The sequence below is a fragment of the Halichoeres trimaculatus genome, unplaced genomic scaffold (genome assembly GCF_033239565.1).
Source record: "Halichoeres trimaculatus isolate MK-OKI-2021-1 unplaced genomic scaffold, fHalTri1.1 fHalTri1_scaffold_2, whole genome shotgun sequence".
Classification (NCBI taxonomy): Eukaryota; Metazoa; Chordata; class Actinopteri; order Labriformes; family Labridae; genus Halichoeres; species Halichoeres trimaculatus.
In genome coordinates this window covers 26,239,890-26,252,950 of record NW_027437180.1, presented here as the reverse complement: position 1 = coordinate 26,252,950, position 13,061 = coordinate 26,239,890, and the positions used below count along the sequence as shown (strand labels likewise).

General features: G+C 40.8%; 1 protein-coding gene across 2 annotated transcripts in view; it reads right to left on the bottom strand.

The window, feature by feature from the left end:
• The window catches only part of inpp4b (inositol polyphosphate-4-phosphatase type II B), a 158,742-nt gene that overhangs the window by 119,063 nt on the left and 26,618 nt on the right, over nucleotides 1-13,061 (bottom strand). For both annotated transcript variants that reach the window (XM_074686802.1, XM_074686793.1), the window contains exon 4: nucleotides 5,203-5,319. In XM_074686802.1, coding sequence (XP_074542903.1) covers nucleotides 5,203-5,319 — 117 coding nt within the window. The remainder of the gene's footprint in view (nucleotides 1-5,202; nucleotides 5,320-13,061) is intronic.

The window sequence follows — 13,061 nt, the reverse complement described above, 5'->3', positions numbered from 1 at the left end:
TTAGCTTGTTTCTCTAGTTTCTTTCTTATCTTTTATCTGTTTATTTTGATTTACTTAGAATTCTTAATTTGGCATCCCTGTGTCATAACTAACCCCAACTCAAATTACTAATTGACTCTATTACAAGTCAAACACTTCAACATTACACAACACTACAAGATATCATCACTGACAGCATGTTGAAAAAAAGCCGGTTTCAATACACAGCCTCGGCTCTGAATTTCAGCAGGTAAATACTGTGGCTCGGACTGAGCCTCCAAAACAGGGAACACCCCCACACACCCAGGGGGCGGATCATACTCATGCGCAAATCAGACAGAGGGGGGAGGGGGAGTAGTATGTTGCGTAGCGTGCCCAGTTACCGTAAGAAAGCAGTGCCATAACAACAGTAGCAATGGCCGAAAAATAGCCCAAAAGAAAAAGGACAGAAGAGCATTAAATGAAAAAGGTCTATGACCATAATAGAGGGAAGACCCAGGTCAACATTGGAGTGGCTTTCCGATGGTGGAGGGAACTCCGTGATTTAACAGAGCTGAAAACAGACACGGATGTTTCCGTCTTTCTGCTGGACAGGTAAGCAAGATGAGCTTTGTGGTGCTTCACATAACAGTAACAGCCGTCAGGCATTCATCTTATTGTCTCATCTGCCAAAATGAACTGTTGTTGTGATGTTATCACTTATGACAGTCGAGATGTGGCTACTGTTGTCTGACAAGTCAGGGTTACCTTAGCTTTGCAGCTTAGCAGTGTGCTAACCCAGAGTTGGCATCAGACAAAATTAAACAAGGGGGCATTATGACAGGTGCAGGGGGCACAAATTCTTGTTCATTACTGGATTCATAACAAATGTGTAAAGTTCTAATTCACATATACAAGGCACCGTACCACAACCAAGGCCGCGTCCCTCCCTCTCTTTTCTCTCCCTCCAGTGCGCACACAACCGTGCGCCTTTAGCACACCAAAATTAGAGTGAACATCAAACACCATTCAACAATCAAAGAACCACGAAACCCAAACAATAGTAGTGAGCTAAAGATAGAAATACCTTTAAAACAGCTGGAGCCGGCGAGGACAGCGTCTTCCTGCTCTGTCGTATGTCTGCGAGTCAAGTCTCTTTCAAAGGCAAGCTGAACAACCTGGGCCTTTCTATTGTGGAGCATCGCACAGAAAATATTTATATACCTAAATTCAATAAAATCTTTTGCTACAATACTTCTAAAACTCATCACACTACTACTTTCAAAGCAATAAATACGCCATCACCTATTATAGCAAACTGATCCTCGAGTGTTCGCTGGTCCGGCTTCCGCCATGTTGGTCAGCTACGCAGTTTCTATGATCGTTTCCATGACAATGCACATCCATTATCTTTCCGGCGTGGAGCCAGGGGTGGGGTATGAAGGGAGAGGCGGGTCTAAATTTGTTTATCAACAACCTCTCCACTCGTTTCCCCCCAGACCGCTGACTACACCTTTAGGCATCCATCAATTAAAGGTACTCAATAATCATTATGTGCGTTTTTACCAAGACCGATAAATAAAGATTTAATTCTTCATCGAAACAATGTTTGAGACAAATTAGTCAGACTTTCAGTGGTCTTTGTATGACTCATGGCGATCACAGATTCGTCTGAGCCTTTGATTAAGTTGCTTTCAACAGAGTGATCTCTTCAGCCTAAGGTAATTCTTCCTTCTTCAATGATCAGAATGCGAGCTGAAAGGGTATTTTCTGCACCTTGAGATCATTCAAAGTGCAGTTGCAGGTAAGACATCAGTGACAGAGTAAGGCTACCCTGTCATCCTTTGACAAGCAGGGCTTGAGGGCGGGATCACTTACACCTGAGAGATATCTAACCCTGTCGTACTCCCTCTCACACCTCCACTCCTTCACATATCATCCTCTCAGCCCCTGTGCGTGTCCTCAAATATTCATGACCGAGCAGCCAGTGTCATCTTAGAATATCTAAATGGGAAGCCCAAAGCTGAGGGAAATCATCCGCCTATGAAATTCTCCACGAATGTGAAAGCAGTCATCTATAAACCTCGCTCCATCAGTTCCCTCCCCCTCATGTTACAGTTTCCTCCCTTCTTATTTCCACTCCAAAACTCGTATGCTAAATTGTCACTGTGGCATATCAGACAAAATGGGATATTTGCTAAGTTTTTTCCCCCCATACATATTCAGTGGTTACCATGTGCACTATCCGTTTTCCATTGCAGTGAATCAGCTCGTGGCACAACATCTGCTGCTGGAGCCAAGAGTGATACGTAAAAGTTTTGACAGCTGATTTTTTAACACACTCACACACGCAAACACAGCAAATTTACCCCAATGCCTCCTCTGTTTCTCTCTTGCAAAAAAAAAAAAAAAAGCAATATTAAATAACTAAGGCTTGGTTGAGTGATTCCCAATCTGCCTCTTTTAAGCAGCTTCGGGCTGATGCATTGTGCCAGCTCATGTTCTGGGTCATGCATGTGTCACTTGAAGAGTCTCTAATGAGAGCCAGACAAGAGCACTGTGCCTGGCCCAGCGGAGCTGAAAATGTAATAGCCAGCCACAGCATGATAGTACTGGTGACTGAGGAAAGAAAGATTCTCAAGATCTGTGTGGAGTCTGAGTAAAGTCCACCTGGAGAAATAAGGTCAAGTTTTTTGCAGGATTTAAAAAGGACTTTAAAAAAATCTTTTTACACTACTTCTTTTCACTGTGGTCACAGAAAAGGTGTGAAACTTGCTTTAAAACTTCTTTTTTTGACAGTGATGGGTGGCACTGAGTGGAAAAGGCTAGACAGGACCTGTCCTGTTTGGCTGCTGGTTCGGCCTTAAGCTCTGGATGCCAGGATAGAGTGAAACACGGGAATGTTTATCAGTGAGAGCCTTGACAGACTGACAGGAGCTGCTAAGAATTATCACTCAAAGAGAGTGAGGGATGGCATGGAAGAGATTTAAAGTTACGAATTCTAAAGCAACTTACAAAAAACATCCCTTTAGAGCAGATAACTGTGCTATTAAGATTCACCTACCAATAAAAGAGGTCCCTTTTTTCAATAAAGCTATCTTATCAGGTTGAAGTAAACATTTTAATAGTAAAACATCAAAATATCTCTGTCTTTGCTGCTGCCTGGCCTCATGTTCAGTGTTTTTAGTGTACAGTTAAATCTCTGGTGGCAGCTCACTACACAACACAAGAAATACTCCCAGGAAGGAGGCGGGCAATGAACAGAGAGTTTATGCAGCGTTTAGCTCACATGGGTGTTGTTCAACATGAATATTCAACACACACCTCAGAATAAACCATTGTGTTCTCATTTCAAGCTAATTTCATCTTGTTAAATGAGGTAAATGAGACACACTAGCTCATACCACAGCACAAAAAAAAATGCGAAGAACCTGTGTTCTGCATCACAAAAACTCAGACTTCAGTTGAAGTGAAGAATTTGTGAGCAAAGGCCTTCAGGAGGGAGAGAAGGACAACATTTTGTCACTTTGAAGAACATCCATTGCTGCGGCCACACTGCATGTGTGATGTGTGTTATTAATCTTTTATAAGAATTTGTAAACAGTCTTGAATCCTGGGTCCATTAATTTGTTGGAATTGGGTGCAGTCTGGCAGTAAACTTCTCAGATATTTTCAGAACCGCTTTGTTTTTTTTCAGTTAATTTGGCAAACAAGTCTGTCCTGGCACAGCGCTGCACAATCAAGATAAGAAGCCAAGGCAGGTTGAATACATTAAAAAAGTTGGGTGAATACATTATCAGCAGGAGGAGCTTTCTATAAACCTCAAATCAGCATCTGCTTTTCTTTCACACTACTCAGACACTGAGGTGTAGTCTTCAGGGGGGTGCAGGGTCATGTGGCACAAGTATACATAAAAAAACAGATATAAGGGCTACTTGATATTTTTTCTGTATGCAGCTTGACAGTAAGTTTAAGTGTGAATTCAAGAGCACAAGCCATACTCTCCTCTATTGTAATATTAACAGTGACAGAAATAGTTTTTTTCAGGTTACCTCAGGGATTTGGAGTTGCCTTATGAAGAAAATGTCCTGAGGTGCAAAAAAAGCCTAAGGGACATCCTGAACATGCTTCCTGAACTGCATATGATTTCACTCTAAAGATGAGGAGAATAATTTATCAGGTGAGTGTTCGAAGTTTGTCTACATATTTCAGTTAAGCATGATTATACGTACATCGAGATATAAAAAAAAAAAAAAAAAAAAAGCCCATCATAAGACCTGTTTCCTCAGACAAAACCATGTAAGTTGTAAAATGACAAATCACACTCCTATGTGCACTTACTGTCAACATAGCATTCGAACATCAGTCAACACCTGGGTTTAATGTGAGAAAATGTTCCAAAGCAGGAAGTAAAAGTCGTTTCTTTAGAGCAAAATGAGCAAAATAATGCATAAAACCTGCTTCCTGCTGCTTTAGACTAATTTATAACCACGTTTTTGGACTGTAAGGGTAAAAAATTGTACGGATGACAATGCAAACCATGCTTGTGCTACTGCTGGCTTTCAGCCAGGAGATCATCATTTGCACATACTCTCCTCTGCTACAGTATAATAGAGCCCTTACTCATTGTAAAGCTCATGAATGTTTCATCGGAAGTTATGCCAGATTAAGATTCTGGCATCCACAGCTGAGTGGGTAGCTTGATTAAGATCATGCAAACAGCCACACTGAAGAGTCTGTTTCAAACGTCTGAATCAGAGCGCCCGACCCATTCAGGAGTCTGTGCCTGGCTCACTTTCACATTCCAACTGATGTGCCGGCTGGTTTTCCCAAGAGATCAGTGCCAAAGAACAGCTGCCATGCTCAGATCCTTGCCGAGGATTATGCACCCTGTGACTTCAGAACTCAAGGCAAAGGTCTCAGTCAGAGATGGACTTGAATGAATGATTACAAGGATTGTGCCATGTTTACTGCCGGTTGTAAATCAGCATACAACCCTTTGGAGCTCAGAATGTGTTGGATAAATTTAAACATAATGAGATGCTTCTGCAAACTTCTCTCAGCTTTTTCATGTTCATTCTGTGTAAAGTTTAAAGCTCAGCGCTGCAAAGCCAAGAGTTGAAAGTCAACCGCTTCACACTGGCTACGAGCACATCCTCATCATTAACTTTCTTGGAGATAAACAATATGCAAACATCACACAGACAGACACACATACATACAGAAAGACAACAGTATACTCACTGATTCCTGGCTCTTGTCCTTTGCATCATACACAGTCAGCTTGACTAGTGTCTCCAGGCTAGCAGGATACTCTGAAGGGAAGGTCACCCCCGTCAGAAACAGCGGGTCTTTGTTTGCCTGTCAGACAAAGGGACAGCACAGAAACAGGTTGAGATACTTTATGTGTATGTGCATGTGTGCTTGTGAGGCCTTGTGCAAGTTTGTGCTGCAACACACGTGTTCATGAAAAAATCAGGAAGCCAGAGGGGGAAAAGATAGGAGGGGGGAGAAAGACTTTGGTGGCTAAATGAGTGAACAGCTGGGCTCAGTCTGTCCTCCTCCTCCCCCTCCTGGCGTTTTCTCCCTCTTCCTCTCTCCTCCCCTGCTGCTTCTCATGGGCACAAAAAAGGGAGTAGATAGAGCTCTCCCTGGTGGGCCTACCTGCAGCTCTGGAATAACTACAGTCTCCCTACTAAGACTACAGGCCAGGAGCAACACATGTTGACAGGTAGGTTGGCGCCCTGGCTGAGGACAGGATTAATCCAGTGCTCCAAGCAGTCAGGTCTTCAAACACACCAGAGGGCTGCATGGTGTTAGCTAATATTCACTCACAACTTTCCTGGAATCACAATACTCAGTCATCACTTCTGTGCCTCCTGAACTGCAGGGCTTGTTTCTGTCATGGCCTGCAGAGACTGCTTTCATTGCACTCTAAAAATGTCCACCTCAACAAGAGTGTTTCTGCTGTTTTTCTGTGACTCTAAAACCCTCTCTAGGATCGCTGCGGTGTCAGATGAGTGAGGACCTGTGAGACAGTCCTTTCATCTGTTCTTTTCAACTAAGAGATTCACAAAAAAGGCATGTTTCTCTGCTAGTACCTCAAAAAAATAGCCAGTTTAGAAAACAGTCTGAAAATGGGATCGTTTGATATTTGAGACTTAGAAGATTGATGCAATGGCACAGCTGCAATACAATAAATCTAAACTGAAACTTTACAAAATGATGTGTTTTTCTTTTTAACCTGGAATTAAACATTGCAAATCTGAACACAAAATGAAATGTTTTGCAACAGGAGCTGAGTTTGCTTTCCTAAGAAGGGTCAAGGAATGTTTAACCAACTGGTTTTGTCTTGTTGAACCATTTCAAAGCACAGAGTGTTTACAGTGGAGACTTCCTCTTCCTCTGCTCCCCTCTGATGGGCGTCTTTAGAATGCAATCCTCTGGGACACTGTGGGGACAGACTGGGGAGCTGTAATGAGTCTGACACAGACAGACTGGCAGACATGTATGCATGTATGGGCACACCCAGAGGTTAAAAATAATACACAAGCAGTGACACTGAGGCTGGTAATTATGAAGAAAAAAAAACATTAAAAAAGAAAAACATGACACTTAGTGAAAGCTTCACTGTAATGATGACCATGACAAAATCACGACTCAAATTTCCTTACAGAAAGATTAACTACACCTAGCTCAAAAAATAAGGCAATTTATGTTTTAGATTATTTCTTTGTTGTAATAATGCCTCTTGGTAATAAATCTCTTACAGCTGAATAGCCGGTTTATTTCCCTTCTAAAATGTGCCACATCCATAAGGAACATGCATTCACTGGATGAGCAGCAGATCTGCGTTGCATCCATGAAAAACTTGCCATACTTCTCTGCCAATGCCAAGCAGCTCATTCTGCCGTTGATTCTTCTTTGGTGTTGTATGGAGATTTAATGATTGAAGTCCAAAGAAACAAGACAAATGTCAGTTAAACAATGTTTTCATTTAACGAACGTGAGCTTCAGCAGAGTGGGGAGAACTGCACACAGCCACAACAAACTAACACTTCTTCTTCATTCCAAAAATGCATGTTCCCTACATCAGTGTTTCTCAATTTAAATACTGGAATTTTTAAGTAGTATGGAATATCATATCAGTAATGTAGTTATACTCAGATTTCCAGGTCCATTTTCTCCCTCATTCTAAAACAAAAAACAACAACAACAACAAAAAAATAACCAAAAAACACAAACAAACAAACAAACAAATAATAATAATAATAATAATAATAATAATAATAATAATAATAATAATAATAATAATAATAATAATAATAATAATCAACAAAAACAAAAAAACACCAAACTTTGAGGGACTAAGTGCACTTTTTTACTCTAGTCACAGTCATTGGGAAAAATACTTGTTCTGAATAAAGGGAATTGAAGAAATAAAATGTATGATTTGAATCGTAAAAATAATTGGCATATTAACCCAATTTTTAAAAGAATCGTTATTTCCAGCCCTTGCAAGTTGTACATGTATTATTCAAGTTTGTAGTAGATCACTTTGTTTTCAGAGTTGTTGCTCTGGGGCTATTTAGCTCATGGTGGTCTGCAAGATTTTTCTGGGGGGATAAGTGGTCCTTGGTCTGAAAAAAATTGAGAAACACTGCCCTACATAGTGGCACCGCTGAAAAGAGAAATTAAAAGGGTTTCAACAGTATAAGTTTGATTGTCAAGAAGAATTATGACATCAAAGAAAAAAAAATATCAAACACAAATTGTCTTACTTTTTGCAGTCAATCTAAAAATGATAATTTAAGGGAGTTTTAAACTAGACTTTCTTGGTGGTTTCTCACTAAGTCAGTGAAGTATGATAGACTTTTGAGACAGACCTTTCATATAAAATAGAGCACAAATGAAAGCATGCTGCATTTAGGACTAACGTTACTAAGAATTAGGGATGTGAAAAACTGGATTTTTAGTCACATAATTTTATAATCCAGGAGTTACAAGGAGTAAAGGGTGGATTTTTCCTGCATGAAGACTCCCATTGGGTTAAGAATCTCTATGTAGAAGGTCTTTCTAGTATTGACTGTTGTTAACTCAACATCACTTGTCTTAGACTGTTGTGTTGCTTCAAATTAATGAGGCTGTATGCTTCTTCTATCATCTCCTGCATATTATTCAGTAACATGGAGGAATTAAATATATTTCAAAAGTGCATCTAATACACAGAATTTATCAGATGACACATTTTTATTCTTTTATAACATCACAAAGTCTCTCTGGGCGTTACTGGTACTCTTATTGTAACACTTCAGAAATCATGTGTACAAAGAGACAAAAATTTGATTCTGCCATATTCTTTTCAAAACACAGACATTCAGGAAGAGGGAAACAAACAAACCAAAACCTTCTAATTGCTAAACACCAGTGTTCTGCTCAGTAAGGCTCAATGTTGCTGACATGTCTCCAACTTTACAATGAAGCTCTGCAGTTCAGGTAAGGCTACAGCTTAGGAGTAGATATATATATGTGTGTACACACAACAGACAAAGAAAAAAACACTACTGAATAAATGGTTAATCAGCATAGCTAAAGCTTGGGAAGGATTGAAACATCAACAAGCAAAAAAACTCCAGTATCTCATGAGGGAGAGCCAAAGCAGCCTATAAAAAGCAGTGTACTAAACACACAAAGGTAGAATTATGTGTTCAGCTGCACACTCTCATTTACACACAAACAGAGGCAACACACAGACCCACCTCCTCACCACTCCACTAACCCCACTGATCCAGCAGAAATCTTCCACTGGCTGACGGAGGGGGAACTAAACAAGTCTGTAGCTTCTTGTTTCAGCCTCTGCAGACAGGGTAATACCAGCCCTGATGCCCGGTGCCACTTTGCCGCCCCAGTCGAGCAGCTTTGTGGTTTGTGTGCACTAACATCCTTAAACACACAGCCCCAATTCAGCACAGTAGATACACACTCGTGCACATGCACACACACACACACACACACACACACTTGCAGACACCACTGCTGTGCTTTGAGCTCAGAGCTAATCTGGATGTATATCACGACTGTACACTGACAAACAGACAGACAAGCATTGTACTGGAGAATGTGCAGGTACACACACACATAACCCTGCATACCTCCCTAACTGGCACACTGAATAGGCCTCATTCAGACTTACCAGCATGCTTGGCAGCCTCAGAAGCGGCTGAATCTTCTTACTGATGGGCTGAGATGAGCTAAAGTGCTAAGCCTGTCTCCATTTACACAAAGACATAAGCTGGTCTGTCATACAAGTGGTCAACATATGCTATGGCAGGCGGCTGTAGCACCCTTGTCTTTTTGTCCACTCCAGTTGCAGACATCAGTGAAACGGCTAATTAAGCACATTAGAGGGTGTGTGCGATGATTGGGTGCATGGGGAGGTGGGAGTTTCTGGTGAGTCTCTTTTACTCCCTCACTTGACCACTCATAATTACACACACACACACACACACACACACACACACACACACACACACACACACACACACACACACACACACACACACACACACACACACACACACACAACATTCTGGACTTGTTCCAGACAAGGGGATCTTTGCTTCACCAGCAATGACATCAAAGGCCAATTTTTCATACCCCTCAAGCTTTGCATGACGTGAAATCCCCCTCGAGTACCACCACTCAAGGCCCATCTCTCTTGTTTAAGGAAGGGGATTTTCCTGTGAGATGCTAGATAGCAATGTTTTTGTCTCGCCAGCTTCAAATACAATTTATCGAAGATGTTTCCTATTGCACTTCAAGCAGATTTAGAGAGCATTGTGTTTTCTACTTAAGTTGTCACTGGGCCTTTCTTTTTTACCAGCTCTAGATTAACATACAGAGGCCACTGCGAGACATTCACTTCCACTGCCAAGATTAAAAAAAGGGGTCTGTCTTCCGAGGGAGCATTGAACTGCGTCACAGTTTGACCATAAACTTTCTGATAGTTCTTTTAAAGACATTAGGAAGAAAAAAAAGTTGGTGTTTTGTCCATTTGGCTGTCTGTTTTTCTTTATGCTGAAAAGAAGAACAAAGTCAGAAAGTGGTGCTAAGTTTGCCAAACAGCCAAATTAGCGACTAAAATCTGCACAGTATTCAACATAGCAGCTCAGTTCATCATTTTATGCATGTAGACAGAGTGACCTTTCTACAAGACCTTTAAGATAAAGCTGACCTTATACTAATATGGATGGGAAAAAAAGCTAAATCTCAAGGATGAAATGGTATTTGGTTTAGTCAGTGATCAGTGATCTCAGAGTAAGGAGGGGATGGCTCATTCTGCCAAACTTTTCTCTAAAACAGAGCTCTGTTATGTTGCTAAAAATAAAACTATTTTTAAGCTGTCTTACTGGACCACTGGTAAAAGATTGAGTGGCAGGTATAATATCTTTGTGTTTTATTCCTACAAATAAATGTTTGACCTTGTCTGCTTTTTATTCATGCAAATAAACTGTTTTCGTTGACACCAAAAAGATGTTTTTCCAAATATCTTTATCTTTAGATTCTTGTCACAAGAGAATAAAAGTATGCTAATCAATATTAGTACTCATGATAATTCTTTTAGCACACATTATTTTGTTACTTGTCCAGACTGATCTCACATCATTCTTTGAAAACAGGATTACACAGTCTTTAAAGTTCCCATGGAGAATTTTTGACTGGTTGTGAAACAGATTAAAACAAACATTGATGCCTCTTTAAGGCCTTTTTAAAGGCCATCAAGAGTGACAATTTCTGCATGCAATTTGAAATGATTAAAGGTACTGTAAGGAGGAGGTGCCAAATAAAAAATACAGCATGCTTACAAACTTTTTGTCTCTCTTTTTGAACGTTGTCAAAATTAGATTTGACACCGTTTTTTTTTCTTCCAGCTGTGCTTTGACAGGAAAAAACTGCCACCATAGACTGACATATTGCAAAGGTGCAACCATGGCACGCACAGAGGCAACCTGACTGGTAACGGTTAAGGGCTGACATCCCACCCCTGAGGCGCACCAAATCATGTACTGAACATACAGATACACCATGCCAGAGCCTACAGGGGGATGCAGTCCACTGCCAGATTCTTGTGTTGGCTCAAAGCAGAACTCATATTCATGGAATATTCAATGATCCTTGTGTGTGTTAGTGTTAGTTTCACCCTCCAATTCCCAGCTTATTTGGTAGAGCATGTTGCAGACGCCTGCATTACCTGCACAGAACTGTCAACCTGGATGTCATTTCCCCTTATAAGAAACTAATCAAAGCCGAAATCATCATAAAAATAAACACTTGTAGGATTAGAATTAAACAATGACTGAGGAGAAAGTGATATGTATTTGTTATAATTTGTTTATCTTATGAAGGTTGGATTTATAATCTTCTGCATACTGCAGCCAGTCAGCAGGGGGAGCTCTAAACCGTTTTGCTTCACATTTAGGGCGACCAATTTAACATACTGTCTTTGCTTTTTAAACCAGAAGTATTTATATTAGCTGGAACATTTTACCACGACTTGATGATTTTTTTTGCCAGGAGTCACTTTTTGCACAATAACCCAGCAAAACCAGCAAAGATGGAAGAGGCAGAAGAGAGGAATTATTAGTAGTTATGATTACCAGTTAGATCATGGGTCAGTCAGCAGGTATGGGAAAATATTATCCATATACCTTCATTTGACACACTCTGTATCGGTTCTACTTTGAATTTCAATACACGGCAGACATGTAGGAGGATTTTTAATGTATCTCACCAAAGGCCTGATCCGACATGATGTCATGATTTCTTTTGTTTAACCTCTGTCTCATGTGACACTTGGGAAATACGAGACAGACTTAAGTAGCAGCTGGTATGATCCATGATCGCTTAAATTAAACCCTTTCTACCACACACGTGGGTTTCTTGTTTGAAAAAAAAAACCTACATGACTTATACTAAAGCCTTAATGCAACAAAGACCAGAGTCAATGCTGAGGAAAGTCAGCAGCAGCTGCTGAGAGCTGGCATCCTGAGCATGTGACAAACGGGAAAAACACAGGTGGCAGTCAGGCAGTCTTCAGATTTGTACAAGATACACTGTGCTTCTGCAGCACACACACACACACACACACACACACACACACACACACACACACACACACACACACACACACACACACACACACACACACACACACACACACACACAAACAGAGGACCTCCTTTGGCCAAACAGGTTAATGACCATCTGTTAATGGGCATGTTTGATGTTAATGTATGATTAAGAAACACTCCTGTTACCGAGTCACCTCTGTTCCTCTCAAATATTAACCTTCACATCATTCAGAAAAAGATTTAAAGTCCAAAGGTTAGAGTTTTTAAGGCTGTTCTGCTTCTGAGGACAATTTATACTACGGTAACTGATTTCTACCTGTAGTGTTTGATATCGTGGATGTGAAAATAGGGATGATCACTTTTATTCTACTCTTCAGACTAATAAACTAACTCTACAGCAGAGAAATCTCCACAGACTTTGTTAACTGATACCCCTCATTCCGTTGCAAACCTCCCTGTTCAAACAGACTCGTAAAAATGACAGAAAATGAGCACGTACCCCGTTTTTGTGAAGTCGAAAGCAATCCATATCCTCTGCCTCAAATCCCGAACATTACAGCCATGAAATCAAAACTCCAGTGAGTCTCCGAGTGTCTGCAGAGTCGGCTGAGCCAGCATACGTTATCCTACCACATCCTGTGTTTCCACTCACACACTCACACTCACATGCCTGTTCCTCTGACAGGACTGAGGGGAAAAGCAGATGAAATGAAGTCTTTGAAAGTGAGTTATGCTAATTCAGCTTCACTGGATGAGCAGGAAAATGATGTGTGTCAGGAAACTTTTTGCTCATGTGAGGAAGGAAAAAAAGTGTGTGTATGTGTGTAAGTGGGTGTTCCTGAGTGGGACAGGGGGCAGCTGCTGCTATCCAAAAAAGTACTTGTGTGGCTGTTGCCTGAGAAACAGCAATGTCACAGTGAAGGTAATAAAAGAAGCATTTAAAGAGGTCAAAGAGCCTTAAAAACACTCACT